Genomic DNA, 27,801 nt, shown 5'->3' with positions numbered 1-27,801 from the left:
GTTTGAAAAGCCGATACAAAATGTATAACAAATGTATTACGTATTCAGCTAAACGCGTCTCAATGTGGTCAAGATCGCTATGCAATATGCAAACATACAGCATGTTATGATTATATGATTATTATGTTAGCTGAATGGTTACTTAAATTACCTGTTTATTAAAACGCAAGCGAGATCAGCATCTCTCTGCAGTCCGAGCTTGTCACGAAGATTTCGCCATCACGTCTCTTGCTTCTTCTACTGTCCCAAAATCTTCTCGGGTCATTTTTTTCACCCGTACGTTTGCGCTTTGTTGAGCTGGCAAAACGTACAGGCAAAGAGTAGTCATGATCCATTATCATACAGACTTTTTTATACGGGGGTTCCCCTTATACTGTCTGTCAGTGTTCCTCTTTGAGTTTGGCGGTTCCGCCGAGTTCCGCAGGAAGCAAGACGCAAACGTGGATATGACGTGAAAGACTGGCGACATAACGGAAATAAAGACACGGTCCGTGTCTTCGAATTAAAATATTAATTTCTCTGGATTTAGAAGTTAATTGGAACTGTCGGGATAATGTAAACACACAACTTTAAAAAATATATAACATAGATATAGTGATCTTTTATATTTTTAATGCTGAAACATTACATATTGTGCCTTTAATTGAAAAGAGATTTTTTTCAAGTTCTTCCACAAAATAAGAAAGAGAGGTTTCACGTTTAGATATTTCGATTTATGACTGTGGAATTTAGCGAGTCATACCAGCACTAGCCTACTCTATAATTTTACTGCCGATGACGTGCGATGTCTGCACGAGCAGGGTGTGCAGAGGTGTGGAAATACATTGGCTGACAAGCAGGTAGGACACAAACATTTTTAGGTCCTGTGACTTCCACAGAAGAAATATTTAGCCTACATGTTTTAACATATGATCCCTTCTATCATTGATTGCTATCAGGATGTGAAGAGAGTTTAACAAATAGTGTTACAAAACACTACCAAAAACAAACCTAATCTACATTTTACTTATAATGAGCAATTTATATTTATTCATGTTTGTTAATGATATACTTAATATAAATTAATTAGTAAAAATGCAACTGTTGTTATTGTTAATGATAGGTCCAATAAATAAAAATAACAGATACAATTGTAACATTAACTAAGGTTAACACATCTTTTTCTAAAGCATTTTTAGTCCATGTTAACTAATGTAGTTAACTAATAACTACTAACAAACCTATTGTAAAGTGTTTTCCATTGCCTAATTGTTTCAGTATGGTTTCCAAGTGTATTACACATAATTCTGACAGCAAACATTCTTTCAAAAAAATGGAAATTGCTTCACTTGTTCCCGTAAGTAAGTGGTCCAGAAACAAATACGTGGTGAGCAGTTCCAAAAGCAAGATCCATTCACAATTTCTCTCGCATGAATACACTTACACAAACCCTCTCTTCATGAAGGAGTGGGATTTAAATGCATGGCTCTGCACGCCATGCAGTTCATGAGGGCGATCAGTTGTGGACAGTGGTCGGGACGTTGGGTAACTCAATCCTCCGACAGTAGCTACGCATTCTTTCTGAAGTTGAAGGTGGGCTAAAGTTAGGAGGAGTGGGAGGGATCTGTGTCTCTTTTCAGACACTTGGCAGGAAATAGAGTAGTGCAGCTCAGTGCTGCATAGCTATTATATGAAAGAAAAACCGATTCTGTTGTTTGCAACTGCTTTCCTTTCTGAGACTGCTTTCTTCTCCTCCCACTTCACTCCACCCCTGAAATGAGTGGGGGACAGTAAGAGGACTAAGTAGAGCGCTACCACAGCTGCTATGCTCAAGCCTTGTCAGGACCTGTATTGCCGGAGAGGAGGGAAGGCAAGGTAAGTCAGATTGGAATTTTTTGTTCACTAGTTTACGTGTTCTCTGAAATTTCAATGTCTTTTTCTTGTCTTTTTCCTCAAAGTTGACACACAGCTGTGGTTTTAAGCATGTTGCTACATGCGTCTCAGTTCATTTCTTGTAAAAAACAAAAACAGGAACTTCTTTGTCAACAGCCTGCTTTCAGATTGTCACAAGATATGGTTATGGGACTCTTAAATGACCATACATTAAAGACGAAAGCTTAAATACGATATTTTATTTTGTTACTTTATCTTCTATGTGCTGTAAATTTGTGGTCTTGTGAGATGGGTTGAGTCCCCTTAGGCATAGTCAACAGAAACAGAATTGTATTTGTGTTTATGTAAATACGTAAAGAGAATTCAGACTTTGTTTCACAGTTCTGTCCCACTTCTCTACTGAGAATCTGGTTTAAGTGATGGAGAACAATGATAACACTGACTTTTATTTTTGCAGTTCATTAGACAGTCAAACTTGTTCAAACAGGAATTATAAATGAGTTTATAGTTTCTACTAAATTCTAATTGTTAAAGTGTAGGGCTGTGTGAAAAATGCTATATGCAATACCTTGTTAAATAACGCGATATTCGGTATGTGATACGAAATTGCTATTAGTGTGTAAAATCTATTTAAATTCTTTTTTTTAATAAAATATTTAAAGGGGTGCGATTTCACTTTTTTAACTGTAGTTAGTGTGTAATGTTGCTGCTTGAGCATAAACAGTTACAGCGCTGAAAGTTCAATGCAAACGGAGATTTTAAAGTTATGGCAGTTTATTGCCTACAAAATCGTCCGGTTTGGACTACAACAAGTTTCTTCCCTGGATGGGTTTATGACATCATTAACCTTTGCTAATTACCGCAGATGTGACTTCGGCCGTCATGATAAGGGGCATGGTGTATCCGGCAAACTGTGCTTGACACTTCAGCCAATAAAAATACATGAAACTACATTTGGCTATCTAACCAATCTAAGACCATTGCGTTAATATACACAGATACATCATAAAGCTACAAAGGTTTATGGGAGTGATTTTCTTTTGTTCTTCTGTTGTTTGACAGACAGCGGCAGGGTTACTGTATTAGCAGGCTGTCACTTATATCCGAGCTAAGGCGCGGATCCTATTGACACGCATTCGGCTTCTTTCCCCAACTGATATCCTTCACTTAAAGCATAATCGACTTTGTTTACAAAAATACTCATCAAGACAGCCATTTTGACATAACTGTGTGTGTATTTGACAGTTTAAGTCTGTAACAAGACATGAAAGAGAACTGAAGAGATCACTTGCTTTCAGAGTTTCTGTGTTTGTAAGAAAGCAGACAGACAGCACGAGACTGCAAGTTGTTGTTATTCACAAGTTATTGCCTTCAATAACTCTTTTTACCATCTAGCAAGTCATATGTGCCATGTGCTCAGTCTATTCTCTGTTAAATGCATCAACCTAAAACGCTGTTGCAATATGCTTATTGTGATATGTACGTTTGAGATATTGCGATAATTTCGATATATTGCGCAGCCCTAAAGTGCAGTGTTACTAGTGGACTAATGGATAAAATATACAAATTATCAAAGTTTCTAGACAAAACACAAAGCACATTTGACTTTAAGCAAAAGAGTTTCCACATTTAACAGAACTTGATTTATTAAGCAATACATTTGTTACCGATTTCTAACATAAATGCTTTAGTTTGTTTTATTGTTAGTTCATGTTAACTAGTTAACTAAAACAAATGGATAACCTTGTTAAGTGTTACCTTAATGTTTTTTTTAAATAGGCTGTTGAAGAGACTGAAACTGATGCTCAAACACTGCAAAGGAACCAGTTTGATTACAATTACCAGAAAATGTTAATAATACTGTATTCTGATTTGTACCCAGAAGGTCTATATGTTGCTGTAATGAAGAAAGAAAGAAAGAAAGAAAGAAAGAAAGAAAGAAAGAAAGAAAGAAAGAAAGAAAGATAGAAAGAAAGAAAGAAAGAACGAATGAATGAATGAATAAACGAACAAATGAAAGAATGATTTTTGTGGTTGGAAATTAAATAAGTAAAAGTGTATTTAGTATTTAGTTTAAGAAGCACTCAAGTAAAGCACAAATTCTCTGAATAATACTTAAAGGGAGAATTTCCCCAAAAAGGAAAATTCTGTCATCATTTACTCTCCCTCAAGTTGTTCCAAACCTGTATGAGTATCTTTCTTCTGCTGAACACGATATTAGATATTTTTTAAGAATTTCAGTAACCTTGAGCACCATTGACTTCCACAGTATTTTTGTTTGCACTTGTATGTGTGCTTACGTGTAGTGTACTTACCTAATAAAGTACTGGTCATATAAGGTAACTACATAGGTTAAGTTTAGTTTTTGGGGTAGGTTAAGGGTTAATACCTAGTTATTATAATTACTCTGGGTACATAGTATGTACACAGGGAACAGGACTGTAAAATAATACATACTGTGGAAGTCAATGGATCCATCACCTGTTTGGTTACCCATATTCTCTATGATAGCATTATCATTTTTAGCCCAGGGGAACTATCACTTTAAGTATAGTAACGGAGCACAATTACTTCACACCGTGCTTTTCTGCTCTCTGTTTGCTATGTTTAAGACTCCATGGTGTGTGCTTAAGTGTGTGTGTGTGTGCACAATCGTGTTTGTGTGTATAATGTCCATGTGTTTCCGTGAGAGGGCTGTATGTTGTTGAATGGAAGGATGGAAGAGCAGATAACCACCAGCTGTGGAACACATGACAGCCATCCTGCTCAGATATTGCAAGAGAGGAAAAGCCCCTGGAATTCACTCTAGTATTTTATTTTAATTCAGTTTAAGTCAGGGCCATTCTGTCAGAGGTAGCGTGATGTTGAATCCAAAGAATGATGCATGAGCGCATAGACATATCAACATAACATTAATACGAAACACTGAACTGAAGCAACAGAGGGCTTAAATACACTGAGATCATCAACATAACAGGAAACAGGTGTGGGATAATTAGAAACAATGACAACCAACGAATGACTAATGGTGACAATGAAATAACTAGAAACTAAAGGAGACAACTAAACATGCCTGTGACACATTCATCAACTAAATGTTCTGAAAGTGATTCCAATGATATCAATCCACTGTGCTGTTATCATTGTAACTGTGTTGAGGACTCTGCTATTCTTTTATATTTGAAATTTTTTTAAAGCTCGTCATATTTATCATCCTTGGTGTGAACGGGCCTTTCCTCTTAACAGTAACATATAATCCTAGATTGCATGAAACAAAACAAAACATGGCCTGTACCATGATGGTAGTTTATTAACAAACTCAGGGTTACAGGATTAGTTTCGAGTTAACAAAACCAAACCAATCTATTCAGGCTTTGTTGGTCCCATGATGCTGATCGTCAGCTTTCTCTGTCAACTCAGGCTTTGATCCTAAGTTCAGGAGTTTAGCTGTGATATTACTATTAAACAGCCAATCACATGCTGTGGATCAGTGATGTGACATCAGCAGTGAACAGCCAATCACATGCTGTGGATCAGTGATGTGACATCAGCAGTGAACCGCCAATCATAGGCTGTGGATCAGTGATGTGACATCAGCAGTGAACAGCCAATCACTGGCTGTGGATCAGTGATGTGACATCCGCAGTGAACAGCCAATCATAGGCTGTGGATCAGTGATGTGACATCAGCAGTGAACCGCCAATCATAGGCTGTGGATCAGTGATGTGACATCAGCAGTGAACAGCCAATCATAGGCTGTGGATCAGTGATGTGACATCAGAAGTGAACAGCCAATCACTGGCTGTGGATCAGTGATGTGACATCCGCAGTGAACAGCCAATCAAAGGCTGTGGATCAGTGATGTGACATCAGCAGTGAACAGCCAATCATAGGCTGTGGATCAGTGGAACTGAGATTCTGGAGAGAAGCAGTGAGATTAATTTCTCTATTCTGGAGATCATTACATGATTGACAAATATTAAGAATTTAAACAAATTTACACAGCAAGAAGAAAAGAGCTGTCTATGAAAGAGGACAACTTAAAGAAAAAATATTAAATGTCAATGAAAGTAAAAGTTATGAAGTTAGTTTAGTTGATATATAGAGAGAATTAAATATTTAAGCTCTGTAAACGTCTTTTTTAATAGTTTTATTTATTGATTTTAAAGTTTATTTGTATGACTATATATGCTATTTATATTTATTTGAACAAAGTGCCTATTAATGATTGATTAACTAAAATGATAAATGTGTAATTGATTAAGGGTATAATAATTACATAAATTATATCTAAATCATTCGATATTGTGATTATTATAAATAAGCATTGTTAAAAGCCAGATGCTTTAGTCTTTAAAAAAACATTTTCTATAGGACCTTTAATTTGGAATAGAAATATGGGGGGAGTGGCTTTATTGCATTAGAAGTGTGTCACTTTACTCACAGCTGATTGGTCCAATTTCAGTTTGAGATCTCTTATCCAGAGCATAACCTGCCCTGGAGCAGGTTAGCCGTGGAGCATAAGTTACTATGGCGATGAACACAGCTAAAAGCAAAACCACTTTAATAGTACCTAAAACCCAGGATTGGCACAAACTAAGATTAAACATATCTGGCTAAAGCTAAACCGGCTTCATAGTATAAGCCCCAGGTACAAATACAACGTTTTGTTATGACTCATGAAACTCAGATGCCACAGTCCAACCTGGGGCCTGTACCATGAAGCTGGTTTAGCTGGCTAGCCTGATTTGTTTAAGCTTAGTTTGTGCCAATCCTGGGTTTTAGGTACCATTAAAGTGGTTTGGCTTTTAGCTGTGTTCATCGCCATAGTAACTTATGCTCCACGGCTAACCTGCTCCAGGGCAGGTTATGTTCTGGATTAGAGATCTCAAACTGAAATTGGGCCAATCAGCTGTGAGTAAAGTGACACACCTCTGATGCAGTAAAGCCACTCCCCCTGTTTCTGCTCCAAATTAAAGGTCATTACATAGCAAATGGTTTTTAAAGACTAAAGCGTCTTGCTTTTAACAATGCTTATTTATAATAATATTAATTTTGAATGATTTACTTATAATTTATGTAATTATTATACCTTAAATCAATTACACATTTATCATTTTAGTTAATCAATCATTAATAGGCACTTTGTTAAAATTAATACATAAGTCATATAAATAACATCACCTGCATAAAGTCATATGGACAAAGTTTTAAAATCAATAAATAAAAATAGCCTATAAAAAAAAGATGCTCACTGAGCTTAAATGTTTTATTTTCTCTATATCAACTAAACTAACTTCATAACTTTTACTTGCATTGACGTATAAAATTTTTTCTTAAAGTTGTCCTTTAAGTTTGTCCCGTTTTTTTATTTTTTATTCTTAATATTTTTCAATCATGCAATATTCTGCAGGAGAGAGAAATTAATCTAACTGATTGTCTCGCGAGAAGTGAATCTCAGTTCCACAGCGTGTGATTGGCTGTTCACTGCTGATGTCACAGCTAAACTCCTGAAGTCAGGATCAAAGCCTGAGTTGACAAAGAAAGCTGATGATCAGCATCATGGGACCAACAAAGCCTTAATACAATGGTTTGGTTTTGTCAACTCGAAACTAATCCTTTAACCCTGAGTTTGTTAAACTACCATCATGGTACAGGCCCCTGATGGGTCCTTAACTTAATCTGCTTGCAAACACTTTATTTATTATAGGGCCCAACTTATTGGTTCCTGCTGTATCAGTAGCCTATCCCCCCAGTTTGACAAGGCTTAAGCTAGTCACAGACTAAATGCATGTTTGAGCTGTTTTAACTGAAATCAACTTGCACTGACATATCTTAAAATATGTCAGTGCCATTGTTTTGTCTCAAGATGAAACCAGTAATGTTTTCTACTTAGACACATTTATAAAAGCTACTTAAATGCCCTAATTGAACTATGACCTAATCCTAGCTTAGTCTAAACCCTGTCTGTGAAACAAGGCCTATTTGCTTGCTGTTCAACCTTCAAATACTTGGTCAGCTTTTGCTATAGCAGTGCAGCACGCTTTGAGAAAACCCTCCAGCTTCCCCAGCTCCACATGAATAGATCTGCTATGGGTAATTAATGTACGCTACATTGTACAACAGCAGCATGTACTACATGGGAGGCGGGCGCACTAACAAGGTCGCTGCCGCTTGCATCGTTGCTCTTGCGGCCAGGAGAGTGACGTTTACATGCAGAGCTTTTACACTCCTACGTCTATTACACTCATCCCCTAAACTTCCCTCCCATCCGGGTCACGGCACCATGTGCAACCAGTGACACACGACACCAAGTGTGATATGCGGCCAGCGACACAAGTAATAAGCACTTTATTCTGCATCTGCATTAGACCAAAAATATCAACACTGTCATATCCATGACCATGCCAAACACTCAAAGAGTTGCCATGACAGAACTATATATATATATATATATATATATATATATATATATATATATATATATATATATATATATATATATATATATATATATATATATATATATATATATATATATTTGAGTGTTTGGCATGGTCATGGATATGATCACAGAGTACTTTATTTAGCATATTCTCGCTTACATAAATCAACAATATTGTCCTTCACCCACTAGTAAAAAAATATATATCTGGTGTCTGAATCATTTTTTGTTTAACGGTATGTACATAATATTTCCTATTTCTCTCTCTCTCTTTGTTAGGTGTTGCGAATGTAATTCTGTTCTTTCGCACTGGTACTATGAAAGAGATGGACAGATCTTCTGTAAGAAAGATTACTTGTCACGGTTTGGGGAGCAGTGCCACGGATGCTCAGAGTCTATCGCCACCGGTCTCATTATGGTAAGAAGTTAGAACATAACTGTGATAATGTGACATGTGTGATCAGAGGTGGAACTTATAGTTAAGTAACAAACAAAAAAACACTTCATGGACAGTACATCGGTACCATATACACTAAAAGAAATTGGCATAGGATTAACTTTTTGTAAATTCCCCAAATATTTACATAGGCACTGCAAGTAACAAATTGAATTCTGAAGTAGACTGAAATAGTATTTTCTTGTAAAACATTACAACTACAAAAAACTATATTTTTAACTGCGTAGTTTATTAGCCTTTATTGTAGATTTTATTTATTGTTCTGTATTGGTTGATATTGGGATACACATTATTTGTCTTTAACAAAGCATGTTATATTTTAAATTACAATGTTGTGATGCCTAAATTGACTTGAAAAAAATGATTTGATTGTTTTTTTAGTGCTTTTATTTTTTTGTTAAAATATAGAATTGTAATATTGTGCATATAAATGGACACAGTAATTTGATCTCACTTATCTCGAAAAAATGAGCTTGGATTGTTTTATGTTTTGTCACTGTTTCCGGCCTTGACCTGAGGGCCGACGAGACGACCTCTCCCACTCACAATCTTGCTTCCTTTCATTGTGCTGTTTCACTTGAATGATGTCACCCGCCCTGTCCCACCTCAGCACCACCCTCACAGTTTCAGCTGAGTTCAACAGTACTAGAACATAATAGACTGACTTTCTTTCTTTTATCTCTGCAGGTGGCTGGGAATCATAAATACCATCCCGAGTGTTTTCTCTGTGAAAGCTGTGGCATATTCATTGGAGATGGCGATTCTTTCTCTCTAGTGGATTATACCAATTTGTACTGGTTGGTTAATGTCAAGTCATTGTATTATTTGCTTATCTTGTGAGAATTTTTGAAAAGTCCCTCTGTTGTCAGGTTTATGATCTATGTCTCTTTTCTTCTTCTCTCTTAGTGGGCAGTGTCATTACCAGAAGGTTTCGACACAGCGTTCAGTAGCAAAATGTTCATGGTTTCCCCATACAGTGACATCGATGTCATTTCCACCCTCTGCAGAAAGCAAAAGAGGTTTAACCTTCACTGTGGAGAAGAATGATGCAGGCAATTTGATCACTGTGTCTCAGTGAGTCTTTCATTTAGACAAAATCACAAATAAAAATAATATGGGGCCACAAAACATTCCTAAATTAAATTGATAATTTCCTTCCCCTAAAAATCCAGGCTGGACTTGCATAACCTGAGTCCTGAGGTTAAGCCCTTGATCCATGTTGGAGACAGGATTCTTGAGATCAATGGAATATCCGTCCAGAACATTCCACTCAGTGAGGTCGGTCCAGTGAATGAGATAAGACAATAATACAGAAAATCTGCATGACACATCTCCTTTTTCTACTTATCCCTTCATTTTTTTAACAGATAGATCTGGTGATTCACGATACAGAGCATTGGCTACAAATCACGATTGAACATGACCCTAAAGACCTCAAAAAACAGGAGGACCTATCAGGCCTGCTGGGAGAAGAACTGGACCAGCCTGGAAAACTAAGTTTCTTTCCCCTTCCCAGCACCAGACGAATAACCCCTGGGTCGAAAAATATTCTGTACGAATTATGGTTCTATCAGATTTTTTCTTTTTTAAACGAGATACTAAACTACAAATGTTTTCCAAATTATACGTTTTTTTTTTTTTTTTTTTTTTTGCTTTCAGGTAAAAATATAAACATCTAAGCAAGATACAATTTTTGTGAAGCAAAATTAGGCAGATTTTCAGAGAATGCATCCTGAATTAATTTTTCGGTAGCACTTTGTTTTATGGTCCTGTTCTGCATGTACACCACAGTGTACTTATAGCAATTACAATAACTGGGTTATAACTAGGTGCTAACCTTGAACCTAAGCCTTAACAAATATTATAAAATGAAATGATATAAGCTTTCTGGACCAATACATATACAATATATGTGACCCTGGACCACAAAACCAGTCATAAGTCGTACGGGTATGTTACTAAATATATATTTTTTCAATTATTAGTAATATGCATTGCTAAGGACTTCATTTGGACACATTTAAAGATGATTTTTCTCAATATTTAGATTTTTTTTTTTTTGCACCCTCAGATTCCAGATTTTCTTGGCCAGATATTGTCCTATCCTAACAAACCATACATTAATGGAAAGCTTATTTATTGGATGTATAATATGATATATAAATCTACGGGTTTTCTTGGGGGTCCAGGGTCACACACACACACATATATATGTGTGTGTGTGTGTGTGTGTGTGTGTGTGTGTGTGTGTGTGTGTGTAATATATGTGTGTGTGTGTGTATAATTTTAGGGCTTCAGGTCATTTTGACCTGCGAGAGAAGGATTTGTTACAGTTTGGGAAGGATGAGGTTAAAGGGTGTTTAGAGTTGTTTGCTGGATAACAGGGCTAAAGATAAGAAACTGTGCAAATGTTATTTGACCAAAAAATCAGTAAGCTTTTGTAATGCCCTAAATAAATACATCTATCTGCAATTGCATAAAATGAGATTTAAGAAAAATTATACATTTTAAAAACCCTCTATAGAGGTTTGTTGTTTATACATTTCTCATAAGAATGTTCCCTATGAAGACAAAATCCTAGTTTATTATCAAAACATTTTTTGGTTATTATATTAAAAAGTACCAAATGACTTAAAGGAACACTCCACCGGTTTTAGAAACAGGGCTTATTCAAATTCTTTCCTACATTTAGATATGTGGGCAAATGCATTTTTGTCTCAGTGCATGCATTGTTTATGCGCAGAGATATCACGTAACACATTGCAAAAGCTCAATATACAGAGGACGTTAGGATGAGAACAGTGATATCCCTGCACCCAAATAGCAGTGCTTCACCTGTGCTTCCCCATAATATAGTCCCAAGTCAATATCTGCCTAGGAAATTGCCTCGTCTTGATCTGAATCGCTATTTGAACTCCTTGTGAATACACACGCCACAAGAAGTAATTAGGTTTTTTTTGGACCACTTTTACTTGGGACATGCTAGCTGGCAACATAGGATTCCATTCATTTTGCTAAGCTAGCGGCGACCCTGAATGCACTGAGACAAAAATGCATTTTCCCACATATCTACATGTAGGAAAGAAGTTAAATAAGCCATATTTCTAAAAACGGTGGAATGTTCCTTTAAAAAAGTCATATTTCTGCCATGTGCTTACTAACATTGTTCTTGTGTGTGTGCCTCTGTAGGCGCAGCTGCAGCATTGATAAAGGTCCATGCTTGCAACGTCACGCTGCACTTCTTTCCCATAGAAGAGACATTAATCGATCAGAGTCTCTGCGTTTTGATGCTTTGGACAAAACACAACGTATCTTTCGACCCTCCGACCTAATATATGGTGAAGTTTTGGGAAAAGGCTGTTTTGGACAAGCCATAAAGGTAAAGAAATAAGTCTAGCTGGACTGACAGTGAAATACAATTCAGATCACAACACGATTGCTAAATTACACCAAAAAACTGCTTCCTTTGGGTTGTCAGGTGACACATTTGGAAACAGGGGAGGTCATGGTGATTAAGGAACTTCTTCAGTTCGATGAAGAGACTCAGAAGACATTTATGAAAGAGGTTTCTTATAGTTTTTTTTTTCTCGGACAACTAAAAAGCAAGTGGATTGTTTTCTAAAAAAAAAAACTTACTTGTCTCCAGGTCAAAGTAATGAGATGCCTGGAACATCCTAATGTCTTAAAGTTCATTGGCATTCTCTACAAAGACAAACGGTTGAACCTGATCTCTGAGTATGTGCAAGGAGGAACGCTGAGGGACACCATCCAGAAGATGGTTTGAACATCTGTTTTTATATTTATATCGGATATACTCTCTTTGCATGACGTCCATGTATTACTTGGTTAAAAGCATTTTCTTGAGGGTCTAAGTGAGTAAACTCATTTTATGTCATAATTTAGGACTGGGATCACCCTTGGAAACTTAGAGTGAGCTATGCCAAGGACATTGCCGCTGGAATGGTACGTAATGAGGAGCAATGAGTGTTTTTCAGAACAGTAGAGATCAAATGTGAAGAATACATTTAAAATTTAAAGTTCAAGCAGTACATTACTATCCAACAATGCATGAAAAGGAATCTTTCCTTGAAATGACTCCTGTCCTACGCCCTATTGCCTTATTTGTTAATGTAAAGACATGTCTTGACAGGGAATATGAAGCTGACGTTTAATTAGCATCCAAATATGAAAGCCGCTTTGCTATATAATTATACAGTCTACATATTCATTTATTCTCTCTGTCGAATACAGGCTTACCTACATTCAATGAATATCATCCATCGGGATCTAAACTCACACAACTGCTTTGTTCGAGAGGTCAGAATACATGTCAATACTCATAAATATGGAGCATGCCTTTAAACGAACTGAATTGTGTGACACTACTTGTTGTCCTCACAGAACCAAACAGTGGTAGTTGCCGACTTCGGTTTGGCCCAGCTTGTGAAGGAAGAGAAGACGTCCTCTCCTGGACTAATGTCCAAATTGAACAAGCTTTGTCGTAAAAAGCGGTATACGGTCGTGGGGAACCCTTACTGGATGGCACCAGAAATGATCCACGGTGAGTGAGTCAACAGTGTAATAAGACTGACAGGGTAGGAATTACTCCATTTAATTGTGACTTTTTTTTTTGTTCATACTATTTCTCACCTGCAGGAAAAGTCTATGATGAACACGTTGACATTTTCTCATTCGGGATTGTGCTATGTGAGGTAGACTTATATATTTCCCAGCTTTTAGTCATCATTTTGATTTAAAATAGGCCAGTGACTAAAAATATTTGTATATATTCCCCATAACAGATTATCGGAAGAGTATATGCCGATCCGGATTACCTCCCTCGTACGCAGGAGTTTGGATTAAATGTGAATGAATTCTTGGAGCGCTTCTGCTTCGAAGAATGTCCTGAAGCTTTCTATCCCATCGCGGTTCTGTGTTGTTCCTTGGAGCCTGAAAACCGGTACTTGTCAGTTATTCATCTACATAACCCTACCCCAAATTACATTTTATTTGCTAAAATATGGCATTTTCTTTGAATTCTTTTCTATAGTCCCATTTTTGCCAAATTAGAGGAGTGGCTGGAGAACCTGTATATGCACTTGGAGATCAGACTTCCTCTGATGTCAGAACTGGATAGGATCCGCCAAGCATTTTGGGAGAACCACAGCAAACCAAAACAAACGTATGGGATTCCTTCGAAACAGATGGACAACTCAGCGTTAGGCAGAAGCTGAGACCTGGCATACCTATATGGCAGACTAGCTACAGTATTTTCATGTACTGGTTTTCAAATTCTCAGACTGTTATTTACAATGACCCCACTTAAATATGAATTAATGATATTACATGCCTCTCTCAGTGACTTCTCTGAGCCATTTTTTTCAATGACTTTTACTCAATTTGTCTTAATTTTGAAGATAATATCTATTGTTTTATCATATTTTTATTAAATGTTTTGCTTGAAAAATATTTGTAATAATTCATTTGAAAATAGTCATTTCATTTTATGTTTTCTTATGTAATGCAAGACAATTGTACATTTTAAGTATTTTGGGGTCACTGCACATTTTATCTGCTACAATAATTTGATCTCAGACACAATGGTGCTCTAGAATGTTATTGAGAACAGTATTATAAATTTAAGCTACAAAATATTTGCATTAAATGTTATCTAATTGTCTTTTTGTTTGTATTTTTAATTGCGATTGTACATTTAATATATATAGGCCTGTGTGTGTGCGTGTGCGTGTGCGTGTGTGTGTCAGAAACTGTGAAACTCAATCTGACGGAGCTAATAAATGTCATGTTTTCATTTGATTTCATTCGAGACGGCGGTTTAACGGTTCAGCTCGGTCACCGAAACAGATGCTCCAGAAGTAGGAAATAATACAATTATTTCAGATTTACTATTTTACACATTTAACGTTATCGACTGTCTGTTGGACATTTTACAGCCGACATTATGGTCTTTTGAAATCTTAATTTGTAACGATTTACCAAAAATATTCCATTGTTTTGCTCCATTACCAATAATTCACAATGGTATTTGTAGTAAAACTGTTATACACATAGCTATTAATTAATCCGCCAAAAAAACATGGTTACTACACTTTAAGCCGGTCAATTTTTTTAAAGGGCCGTTAATTTGTTTTAGCGAAAATAACGTTAGCATTTCTCAATAGTTTCGGAACATATCTAACGTTAAGCACAGTGAATGAATGTGAATGTGCTTTAAAAATTATTTATTAAATTGTTCCTCCCGCATTTGTTTTTTTGTTTTGTTTTTTGTCAATAAACGTTCGTTATAAACAGCTAACGTTAACGTTAGCTGATATAACCGATGAGGCGATTTGGATATCTAAATTAACAGTGCTGATATCAAGTTGATACTTGACATATAACGTTAGTCTTATAAGAAATTAGTATTTTTAAAACGCAGTTTATGGGTCATAGAGCCAAAACATGACGTTTTATTACTGCTTGGTTTTGATGAACGTTCATTGTAATCACTGCATATTTTGAAACATCTATCACCACGAACATAAAAACAGTAAAATCTAACTGCATGTATTGAAAATCTACAGTGTCTATTAAATGTCCAGACAGTTTACAGATTGAGGACATGGACCTTCAAGGTAACAATAAATCTGTAAATACATTTTCTTTTATCTCACTGCAAATTGCTGTTGTTATAGATAATAAAAAATGTATGCTATATAGTTAGTGTTGTTTAGGAAATAACTTTTTTTAAATAATCATTATTATTTGTCTATTTCCCATGTCACATCGTCTTATCATGCCAATATCTGCCTTAGTTGATGAGGTAGGTCTTATATTTATGAATAAGTACAAATTCAATTTACACAAGCTGTCAATCACCACATTCAGTCGATCTGCCTTTCTGCTAGATTTGCGTAGCACTGGATGACTCTGGAACGGAGAGTCTCCCCAGGGATCCTGACCCTTCTCTTATTGACTTGGCTCAAGCAGAGGACACAGATAAATGTGCCCTTTTCTCAGACGCATCCTACTCATCCTCATTTCTGCATGAACAAAATACTCTTCCAATTGATGACAAATCACCTCTTAGACACAAGAGTCCACTGGGCCGCTTTGACCCGTACGACTCCTCGGAGGTACAGTGCTGCCGTGGCCACAGTGATGATCTCCTATTCTATCAAAAACACAGTAATATTGTGAAATATTCTACTGTACAGATTATTTATTGTTGTCCTTCCCAGGAATATGTTGGCGTTGTGACACTGCCAAACCAAGTCCGACAGAAAGCAGTGAAAAGGGGATTTGTGTTCAATCTGATGGTTGTTGGTAAAAATACACACTATGCAGTTTTTAATATAGGTCTCTTATGCTCACCAAGGCTGCATTATTTTTATCAAAAATACAGTAAAAACAGTAATATTGTGAAGTATTATTTCAAATTTAATAATATGTAATAAAATGTAATGGCAAAGCTGAATTTTCAGAATCACTCCAGTCTTCAGTGTCACATGATCCTTCAGAAATCATTCTAACATGCTGATTTGCTGCTCAAACATTTCTTATTGTCAATGTTGAAAAAAGTTAAAATATCTTTTTTAAAGATATTTTTAGAAAGTTCACTTCAAAAGCATTATTTTGAAATAGATTTTTTTCGTAATAATGTATACATCTTTACAGTCCATTTAATATATCTTTGCTTAAAATGTTTTTATACTGAACTAAATTTTAATCTTAAAATATATCATTTGTATGTTTAGGTGAGTCCGGCTTAGGCAAATCCACTCTTGTCAACAGCCTTTTCCTCACAAACCTCTATACGGACAGATGCATGCCAGATGTTTCAGGTACACTTAACATAACTCAACAACAATTGTATTCCTACTACTTATAAAAGCAATACTGCATTGATTAAGGATAAGGTGTCAAAAATCATGCAAAGAAGATATAATTTAAAATGTTTACATTTGTGTCTCACAGAGAAGATAGCTCGGACAGTGTCAATAACAAAGAGCACCGTAGACATTGTTGAAGAGGGAATAAATCTAAGGCTTACTGTTATCGACACCCCTGGTTTTGGAGATGCCATTAATAATTATGAAAGGTACTTAAGTGTTAAAGTTGCACTTAGTAATTTTTGGTTTATGTTGCACTTGTTTATATTGAACTTATAATGACATCAAGGGTTTTTTTTATGATTCATTTATTCTCCAAGTGAAACTGTTCAATAATAGAACAGTTTCAGCCAATCTGGCTATGGAAGCTTGTTTCTAGCCTGGCTCCGCCCCCTAAATACGTCTACTCCGCCTGGGATTGCGGTATATTCTCTGGTTTTCTCTGGTCAAACATTAACCGGCCCAATCAGCGAACAGAGAGAGTGGCTGAGAACGATGACGTTTATGTTGTGTGCTATGACATACGTCACGACCAAACGTTAGGGATTGGTTATGGCAGATCCAGAAAGCTCTGGCCAGATCCAATAGTTTTTAAACTTCAACAGAGTACCGCCTTCAAGGAAGTTAATGCTTGTCAATGGAGAGGGGTAGGAGCAGGCTAGCTTGTTTCCGACACAGAATAATTATAAAAAAAAGTTAATTGTGACTTTTTGTCTCACAATTCTGACACGTTTCTTGCATTTGTGAGTTTACATTTAGTAGTTTTGACATTTTTCTCTCAGAATTGCATGAAATAAAGTCACAATTGCAAGTTATAAAGTCAGAATTGCGTAATATAAAGTCACAATTCTGAGGAAAAAAGTGGGTTACACTTTATTTTAAGGTGTCAGTTAAGTACTGCGTAATATTAATTAACAACATGTACTTACTGTACGGTTAGGGTAGGAGGTAACACTTTATTTTACAGTGTCCATGTTACACATTACATGTACCATAGTAATAACAGTAAATTATTCATAATTACATGCAACTAAAACCAAAACCAAACCCTAATCCTACCTATATTACTTAAATATATAATTACACTATAACAATGACACCTTAAAATAAAGTGTAACCGGGAAGGATTAGGGTTTGGTTGAGGGGGTTAGTAGCATGTAAGTAGTATGCATAATTTACTGTTATTACTATGGTAAGTACATGTAATATAATAACAAGGACACTGTAAAATAAAGTGTTACCAAAAAGTAAACATTTTTCCATCAGAACTGGACTTCAATAAAGTCGCAGTTATCTTTTAAATTGTTTTATTCTGTAGCAGAAACAAGCTTCCATATCTGGCAGTGCTGGGGAATGTTACTTTTAAAAGTAATGCTTTATAATATTGTGTTACTCCTTAAAAAAGTAACTCATTGTGTTACTTATTTACTTTTTATGGAAAGTAATTAGTTACATTATTTTTATGTTACTTTTTATCATCTGGGCTGGGCTTGCCTTGAAATGAGAACATTTCCACCGTCGGGCCGAAAGGTTCTTAGAAGGGCAAGGATTGGTTCCAGTTGTGTTTCCACTTGAGCCTGGTACGGCACGATTACAAACTGTTTTTAGCTAAAGAATGTGAAAGAATGAATGCTGTGCTGGTAGAATGCGTGTAGTGGCGTCGCAACTCAGGATTTGTCACTTGTCCTAATTCCTGGTTACCAGTTTTTTTCTGCAGCTGCGTAAGTGTGCTATTTGAGCAACGTAGACGCAGATTAATAATCAAATTAAAATAAATACCTGAGTGCCCTCAATAACGCGATAGCTATTTACGGAATAGAACGGTTTAGGCAATGAGAACCGTTCAGCTTGACGGTGGAAAAGTGGATAAGCCTCGGGCTGAAGGAAATGCAAATTCACACCTGTAGCTCAAACAAACATTTCAGCTGTGCTGCAGTTCTGAATTACAGAAGAATAGGATACAGGAGAAGGAAGTTCAACACAATTCAGCAATAAAAATGAAGCACAAATGTAATGTTTATCTAAAGGAGTTGAATCGGATCATTGAGGGTCAGCAGCAGAGACATTGGTTATTAAAGTGAGCTAAAATAAATCAAGTATATTTGTAAAATTTCTCTTTTTGAGGAATACTGAATCTGCTTTTGCGAAAAGTGAGATGAGTAAATGCTCACATTTAGTCTAGAACTAATATAAGCATCATGTTTACACAGCGCACACAACACCTCTGCACTCAATAACCATTTATTTTAAGGGGAGCTGTCAGTCAATACATGAGAAAGCAAAGTAACTTGAGTTACTTTTTTGAAAAAGTAACTTAAATATTTTGTTGTTTTGTTGTAAAATAATGCATTACTTTTAGTTAACTAAAAAAGTAATGATTACATAACTCGCATTACTTGTAATCCGTTACTCCCATGCAACACTAGTTTCTGGTATAAAATTCAGGTCGTCATGTGAGCTTTTATTAGGCCGTGACTGAGTCTACATGTGAGTGTATTCATTTTAACATAGTTTTGTACTATTAATAAATCTTATGTGTGTTGCCATCAAACAGCTGAAAATCTTTTCCAGAAATATCAAGCTCTGTTTTTCTCGATTTGACTCTAATAACTTAAGTGACCGCCTGTTATCCGGTATAAGTACACATTCCAAAAACTATTTATTTAGACATGGTTTTGGTTACAGCTGGAAGGCAGCTGTTCAATATGTAGACCAGCAGATGGAGAAGTACCGCAGAGATGAGATCGGGCTGAACCGTAAAAACATAAGGGATAACAGAGTGCACTGCTGTTTGTACTTCATCTCACCTCATGGCCATGGGTAAGACTTCTCAACACAGGTCTTTGTGTTTATTTCTATCTCAAGCTTTCACTAACCATGAACATATATACTGAAGTCAGTTAAAAAATGTAATTTGTTTTGCCTCAGTCTCAAACCAATTGATGTGAACTTCATGAAGGCCCTGGATCAGAAGGTCAATATTGTGCCTGTGCTGGCTAAATCAGACAGCCTCACTCCAAAAGAGACACGCAATATGAAAGCCAAGGTGAGAATGAGCATGTACTGAAAATCTGTTTCAAAAGTTTATCGTACAGATATTTTTGAGAACATGACTTACTTTGTTAAGAACAACCACCAGATCTGCTATTTAAGCAAATGTATCGCATTTGATGCCATAGATTTTGACAGAAATGGACAAATGCAAAATCAAGACCTTCCAGATTCCAGAGTGTGATCCGGATAATGGGCAGCAGGATCTAGAGTTAAAGGTCAGCACTACAGTCACTATATTATTTTCTTTTGGAAATGAGTCACAGATTTCTTTTTGCTTTTTAAAAGCAGTTGTGACATGTATTCTTTCCCTTGTGAAAAAGAGGTACACTTTAGCACAAAAAAAGAGTAACAAAAATAACATGCTTTTAAAAATGATATTTCTTTATTTATATTTACATATTAATAAATCAAAATATATTATAGTTTAAATTTATATTTAGTGCAGTTAGTTGAACTTAAGAGTGTTTTTGACCCACTCAAGTATAAACTTAAGTCCATCTTTATATGTAATCACATAATTACTTATATTGTTTTTGAAATATGGTGAAATATACTTTTAAATGTACTGATAAGCATTTATAGTAAACTAAAATGTACAGTAATGTAATTTCTATTGAAATTTGTATATAATATGATCATTTGTAATGATGAAGTTGCTATTAACTACATTTAAAATATATTTACTTTAAATGTAATATAGAATAATACACTACATCATTTAAATCTTTAAATGTAATTTTAAGGCATAATATGTAAGATTTTTAGATTCAAATATCCAAAAACCATTAGAACAATGTTATATATTGTGTGTACTTACATTAAATGTTTCCAACAATGTTTGAATCCAGATAAATCAGCTATTTTTAACCAGTGTTATGGACCGTGTCATTGCATCATGTCAGTGACATCCTATCGGCACTACCATTGATTTCCATAGAATCCATTGAAAAAACCAAAGAAGCTTTAATATAGTATGTATTTTATTAGACAGGCAAGAAACTGTTTGGATCACTGATCTATAGAGAACTGGATTGCTCGTGACATTATAAAAAAACGAAGCCCGCCATATTGGTATTCCTTAGTAAGCTCACATGTTCTATTGAATTAATAGGAAATTATATGATTTTACTGAGAAAACCCAGTTTATATATATGATGTTTTCCTGTACGTTCTTACAACACAAACGTCCTAAGCAATAGCAAGTAAATGTTATTCATTTATAATCAGGAATTTGCCCTGCTTATTAAAAAATTAGGTTCAATTTTTTACAGTAGTAAACATCTGATCAGCTGATGGACAAGACACTTCAGCATATGTATTACAAATGTCAAAGTGCACATTCTGAAATCAGAATAGATATTTATGCCTTGTAACATGAAATTGTCTTGTACTGTTATGTTTATCTAGGTATATTTATGTTGTGTTGTAGTATTGTTTTTATTAATACAGTAGGCTAACTGCAAAAGTTTCAACAATGATTTTGTTAACAGCATGCGTTTTGAAACAGATAATGATTTAAACGATGAATAAATTAATAATTAATTCAACAACATGGCATACTAAATACTTTACTTGTCCTGTCTATTAAGGACAACTCCGGTGAGAAATTAACCTAGGGGTAATTAACAGACGTTCTCTGGGATGCATTTTCATGAAAATTGAATGTAAAGAGTTTTAAATATAAAAACAGATTAGCTTATAACGCTTGTCTATGGGGCATAGGATAAGTCAAATTAAATTGCTAGTTAATATCACTAACAAAGCTAAATATAGCCTCACACTAACATAGTAGCATGATGAGGGTCCCTACAAGCAAACCGAAGCATTGAGAACTTTGTAAGTGTACAAACTGTTTTAATAAGAAGATACTTTATAAACACAGTGCATTACGCGCATAGACAGTAAAAGAAATGGACAGAGCGATCCCATAGACTTATACAGCGGAAAATTAAGTTAATTAGAGGCACTCACTTCCTGATGGCTGAGCGAACTGCGCAGGCTCAGACTGAGCTTGACGACGTAGATGTGACGTGAGCAACCTGTCTGACAGTTGTAGGTCTTCTAGTAGTTGTGGAAAGTGAAATCTGAATCACGTTGTTTAAATGTTTTGTCTTGTTGCTTTTGGCTCTCTCTGGGCTTCTCCCTATTCTTCTCCTTTGACTTTATCAGACTTTATGTCTCCACGTCCCCCCGACTGCCTCATAGACAGTAAAAGATTGCCTGCGAGCGTCTCCTCCGGTCTATATCATAGACAGTAAAAGAAATGGACAGAGCTATCCCATTGACTTCAACGGCGGAAAGTGATGTCAGTAAAGGAGCACTCATTTCCTGATGGCTGAGCGAACTGCGCAGGCTCAGACTGAGCTTGACGACGTAGATGTGACGTGAGCAACCTGTCTGACAGCTGTAGGTCTTCTAGTAGTTGTGGAAAGTGAAATCTGAATCACGTTGTTTAAATGTTTTCTCCTGTTGCTTTTGGCTCACTATGTGCTTCTCCCCATTCTTCTCCCTTGACTTTATCAGACTTTATGTCTCCACGTCCCCGGACTGTCTCATAGACAGTAAAAGATTGCCTGCGAGCGTCTCCTCCTGTCTATACGTGTTTCTTTATAAATAAACAATGGACAAATGGAGTCTTTAAACGCCTCAGATGTAAAGTTATTCACTGTCAAACTGACAAAGTGAATGGGAGTCAATGGGATGCTAACAGCAGGTGATGGCTTGGTTAGCAATGGCCGCCCCTATGGGTGGAAGGCTTTCTGAGTGCTAGATTACCCACTTGGTTACGCGTTCACGGACAGGCGCCATTTTGGAAAACAGTCTCGACGAGACGATCCACGAGCGCTGTGCCAAGGGATGAACTGTGACTTGGAATCTCATATGGTCCGTTGTTTCTGTCGCGTTCCGCACTGAACATGACAGAGAAAAAAATAAATAACTGTCCATGCAATTAGATTTCACAAACTTAATTCCTATTGACCAGCTCACTTAGCAAAGCTTTCGTGGATCGATTCGTTGAGACTGTTTTCCAAGATGGCTGCTGTCTGTGAATGCGTAATGTACTGTGTTTATAAAGTATCTTCTTATTAAACTGTTTGTACACTTAAAAAGTTCTCAATCCTTCAGTTTGCATGTAGGGACCCTCATTATGCTATCATGTTAGTGTGAGGCTATATTTAGCCTTGTTAGTGGTATTAACTAGCGATTTAATTTGAATACCCTGTGCTCCATAGACTAGTGTTATAAGCTAATCTGTTTTTAGAGATAAAACTCTTTACATTCGATTTCCATGAAAACACATCCCACAGAACGATCTACTCGGTAACCATGTGTTAATTACCCCTAGATTCATTTTTCACCAGAGTTGTTCTTTAAGAGTCTGAAGTAGATGTTGCTCAATTAGGAAATGCAGTTCATGCATCATAACTTATTCATAACGCTGACTGCTTTATTTCCGAGATGATGCATGGTAAACGTTGAATTTTAATACAATAATTATATACATCAAGATTTTTTTGTGTGTGTGTGTGTGTTAATTCAGTTACCTGTGTTGGATGTGTGCAGTAGACAAACCCACATTAACGATTTCAAAATATGACTTATTCTCTCTAAAAAGACCATAAACATTACAGATAACTTCTGAAATAACTATTATTGTACATATATACAGTGCATCCGGAAAGTATTCACAGCGCTTCACTTTTTCCACATTTTGTTATGTTACAACCTTATGCCAAAATGGATCAAATGTATATTGTTTTCCCTCAATTCTACAAACAATACCCCATAATGACAACATGAAAGAAGTTTGTTTGAAATCTTTGCAAATTTATTAAAAAATAAAAATGAAAGAATTCACATGTACATAATAGGGTTGCTGCACGATTAAAAGGAAAATATCTAATTGTGATTATACTGGTTAAAATTGCGATTGCAATTTCAAATCTCAGATTTGTTTTTTATTTTTATAATTTTTTTTACATATACATTTTACATTTAATCATTTAGCAGATGCTTTTATCCAAAGCGACTTACAAAAAAGGGGAGACCAATAGAAGCAACGAAACAAGCAAGGCCAACAACCTGTAAGAGCTGTAAGAAGTCTCAATTAATTAGCACAGTACACAATTTTTTTAATTTTATTTTTAATTTTTTTAAATAGCCATCTACGATATCCACCTACAACAAAAACTCACGTACGCAAAATACAGAACACTGGATTTTGATAGCCCTGATAACAACCCATTAGGACTAAGGCTGTTGCCCCAGCTGTTGTCGTTAATGCAGATTCAGTGGCCCAATGGGTTTGTTTTGTATGGCATTCTAGCTAAACGCACAGCAATAGCCATCTACAACAAAAACTCACGAACGCAAAATACAGTACACCGGATTATGATAGCTATGATAACTATGTAACACACCCGCCTGAAGGCACAAATCCGGATGAGAGACGTAGATATGATCCAGGAGTGTGCGCTTTTTGGTCATTGCTGTGGTGATCAGTAAGTGCTATTCTGTATTGGTCAGGTGCAATTGGAAAAGATGTGTCTTAAGATGTTTTTTAAAAATGGCTACAGACTTGGCAGCACGAATTAAGATCGGCAGGTAATTCCACCAGGTGGGAACGGTCCAGGAAAATGTCTGTGAGAGTGATTTCATGCCTCTTTGGGATGGAACCACAAGGCGTCGCTCACTCACAGAACGCAAGCTTCTGGATGGTGTGTAAGTCTGAACAAGCGAGTTTAGGTATATTGGTGCAGAGCCAGTGGTTGTTTTGTAGGCGAGAACTAGTGCCTTGAATTTGATGCGAGCAGCCATTGGCAACCAGTGCAGTTTGATGAAGAGAGGCATAACATGCGCTCTCTTCGGCTCATTAAAGACCACTCTCGCCGCTGCATTCTGGATCAGCTGCAAGGGTTTGATAGTGCATGCTGGAAGCATTGCATTTTTACAAATGAAAAGTGTGTGTATATAACATTTTGTGTTTATATATATTTATATGACTAATAATAATTATGATAACAAAATAAGAAATATTACTATTACAATAAAAAAAATTATAATTAAAAATAGAGTATGTCAGAATAAATATAACAATATAATAATAACTATTATTTATTATTATATTTTACAGAAAACTTATTTTACAAAAAAACTGCTGGGTTACCAATTAATATGCAGACAGCCTATGACTAAAAACAAATAAGACATTAGAAACATTAGAAAGGTCTAAGGAGTTATTGTAAAAAAATATATGTATCATTAGAAAAATCTTTTTTTTTATTTTTTATCTGTGATATCAAATTTTTAAAGTCTTTAATTTGAAATATGAGCCTCTTGTGCATCCACTGTGGGGGAAAAAACTATACATTTATTTAGATAAGTATTATTTTTCTTATTTGTTCCACAAATGTTTAATTCATACTGGAAACGCCACATTTGCCTCAGAGAAGTAATAGCGTGTATCTTAGGTTCCTACTTCAGTAGTCAGGGCACTGATCAGGGGGTGCTTCCCAATTCTTATTTGTGCATCCTCGTTTCCTTTCCTAGCTTCCTTTCCTCGCTCCTTAGCTCCACCCCTTCAGGATGCGAGGGAAGGACGCGAGGAAAAGACGCGAGGACGGAGGAATTGAATCAAGTGAAATGATATATCCTCGCTCCCTTTAAAATCACTTCAAAGCGGCTTCAATTAGTGAAGTTTTTATTCACAAAATTTCGGGAGGAGCACGTCCAGATAATTAAACCTCATCAAGGATGTCTCGGTACATTGCTGCATTCATCTTTCCCTCAATCCTGACTAGTCTTCCAATTCCTGCTGCTGAAAAATCCCCACAGCATGATGCTGCCACCACCATACTTAACTGTAGGGAATGTATTGGCAAGGTCATGAGTGGTGCCTGGTATCTTCTAGACATTACACTTGCCATTCAGGCCATAGAGTTTCATCAGACCAGAGGATTTTGTTTCTTTTGGTCTGAGAGTCCTTCAGGTGCCTTTTGGAGAACTCCAGGACCCCTTTTACTGAGGAATGGGTTTCGTCAGGCCCCTCAACCATGCAGGCCTGATTGGTGGACTACTGCTTTCCCCAGATCTCTGCCTCGATTCAATCCTGTCTTAAAAAAAGTCTACAGACAATTCCTTGGACTTCATGGCCTGGTTTGTGCTCTGACATGCACTGTTAACTGCGGAACCTCATATAGACAGGTGTGTGCCTTTCCAAATCATGTCCAATCAACTGAATTTACCACAGGTGGACTCAACCAAGTTGTATCTCAAGGATGATCAGTGGAAACAGAATGCACGTGAACTCAATTTTGAGTGTCATGGCAAATGCTGTGAATACTTATGTACATGTAATTTTTTTTTCCATTTTTTTATTTTTAATGTATTTGCTAAGATTTCAAACAAACTTAAGATTTTGTTTGTAGAATTGAGGAAAAAAATAAATAATTTAATAATCAGTTTTGGAATAAGGCTGCAACATAATAAAATGTGGAAAAAAGTTGAGCGCTGTGAATACTTTCCGGATGCACTGTATATCTTAAAAGAAATCCTGTGAGACTGGTACGCTAAAAATCGTGTGATTTTAGGTCAGTGTTTTGGCTGTACGTCAATGATGCCCTCTGTTGGTAGGGAATAGGCTTCACTGCTTGCTGACAGTTCAGAACACGGCTGAGCAATCCAGTCATAGATCAGTGGTTTGGATATACATTTGTCAACATAAATTGACATTTAAGTGCAGTTCTTTAAAAGTGTGTCATGAAAGAAAGTGTACTTTCTGTAAGTACACTTTTATTCCATAGCATATTCTCTGCTAGTTAGCTTGTTTATAATCCTTCTGTGACAGCTCTACAATGTTTCCATGTCCTCTCATAGAGATGTATACCCTTTGCTGTTATTGGGAGTAATACAGTAGTAGAGAGAGATGGCAGAAGAGTTCGAGCTCGTGTCTATCCATGGGGGATTGTAGAAGGTAAGTTCACTCGCACCATGACATGTCATGAGATCACTCAAAAATAGAAATTATGTCATTGTATCTTTCGTTATCATGTTGTTTCTAATCTATATGATTTCCTTTTGTGTAACACAAAAGGAGAAATTGTGAAGGATTACACTGCTCTTTCCCTTATAAAGAGGAAGAGACCATTTTTTTATTTGCAAAAATCTTGAAATATAGCAGAGAGATGTGTATACTGTATGTAACAGCTCTTTTAAGCACCACCCCTTTTCTCTCCAACAGTTGAGAATCCATCTCATAGTGATTTCGTGCATCTGAGGAACATGTTGATCCGCACACACATGCAGGACCTGAAACATGCTACTCACCATGTGCTGTATGAGAACTATCGTATCAATTGCCTGTGCAAGAACCCGTGCTTGGTAAAAACAAAAACAAAAAACAAAAAATACATGCAACTCATTTATTCTTTAGTGCTGAGAGAATTTCATAAGCTTGTTAATAATTATTTTTTTATTTTCACCAATAGGCGAATGTGTAAGGATTTGCCAGCTGGATAATAGAAGAGGACAATATGTGCGTCACTGAAACCACTAGATGGAAGAGGCAATAAATAGATGAATAAATGAAATGGTATTATATAGAATGACTGTTTTATTTTATTTCTCATTCTAATATAAAAGGGCTGACAATTTACCAGCCAATTACATTAATTATAAAATGAATATTGTACTTTTATTTAAACACTGAATAAAAGCAGAACCATGTTGAATGTTTGAAGGTACACAAACCCATATCTGTGGTTAATGAATAGATCTGGGGTAAGGCAAAAAAAACGTTTAAAAAAAACTAAACACAAATTAAAAACGATTTAACTATAATCTGCATCTTTTTATTGCTTTTAACTTTAAATTATGGAGAGTCAAAATTGAAAAACATAACTAGCAATACTTTACAGTAGAAAGCTTATTGTCTTGTTCATTTTTGTCACTAGTGCCCCAGTCCTCCCTCACTTACACTCAAAACTACAATTCCCAGCATTCCTCCTGCTCATAACCTGCACATACTTATTCATCATCTGCACCTGCGTCTGATCAGCATGCTCACCACAACAATATTTAAG

At 36.1% G+C, this 27,801-nt stretch overlaps 2 protein-coding genes across 2 annotated transcripts; both read left to right on the top strand.

Moving 5' to 3' along the window:
- The first annotated feature begins 1,190 nt into the window (after positions 1 to 1,190).
- Positions 1,191 to 14,454, top strand: limk1b (LIM domain kinase 1b). Its single transcript, XM_067423328.1, has 15 exons — positions 1,191 to 1,854; positions 8,597 to 8,735; positions 9,462 to 9,571; positions 9,681 to 9,848; positions 9,947 to 10,052; positions 10,142 to 10,326; positions 11,964 to 12,153; positions 12,253 to 12,339; positions 12,421 to 12,552; positions 12,678 to 12,737; positions 13,026 to 13,091; positions 13,176 to 13,335; positions 13,431 to 13,486; positions 13,577 to 13,734; positions 13,825 to 14,454. The coding sequence occupies exons 1-15, from the start codon at positions 1,805 to 1,807 to the stop codon at positions 14,006 to 14,008; spliced, it is 1,851 nt and encodes a 616-aa protein (XP_067279429.1). The 5' UTR covers positions 1,191 to 1,804; the 3' UTR covers positions 14,009 to 14,454.
- Positions 14,455 to 15,570: 1,116 nt separating this feature from the next.
- zgc:162239 (uncharacterized protein LOC558037 homolog) lies at positions 15,571 to 27,347 on the top strand. The gene is made up of 11 exons (XM_067423095.1): positions 15,571 to 15,597; positions 15,683 to 15,910; positions 16,016 to 16,100; positions 16,532 to 16,618; positions 16,752 to 16,875; positions 19,352 to 19,486; positions 19,595 to 19,712; positions 19,846 to 19,935; positions 26,597 to 26,693; positions 26,961 to 27,100; positions 27,208 to 27,347. Exons 1-11 carry the CDS (start codon positions 15,571 to 15,573, stop codon positions 27,217 to 27,219), a joined length of 1,143 nt encoding a protein of 380 aa, XP_067279196.1. The 3' UTR covers positions 27,220 to 27,347.
- The last annotated feature ends 454 nt before the right edge of the window (positions 27,348 to 27,801 follow it).

This window comes from Pseudorasbora parva, chromosome 18, assembly GCF_024679245.1.
Source record: "Pseudorasbora parva isolate DD20220531a chromosome 18, ASM2467924v1, whole genome shotgun sequence".
Lineage (NCBI taxonomy): Eukaryota > Metazoa > Chordata > Actinopteri > Cypriniformes > Gobionidae > Pseudorasbora > Pseudorasbora parva.
Note: the sequence above shows the minus strand (reverse complement) of the source record. Positions and strands in the feature narration are given on the sequence as shown.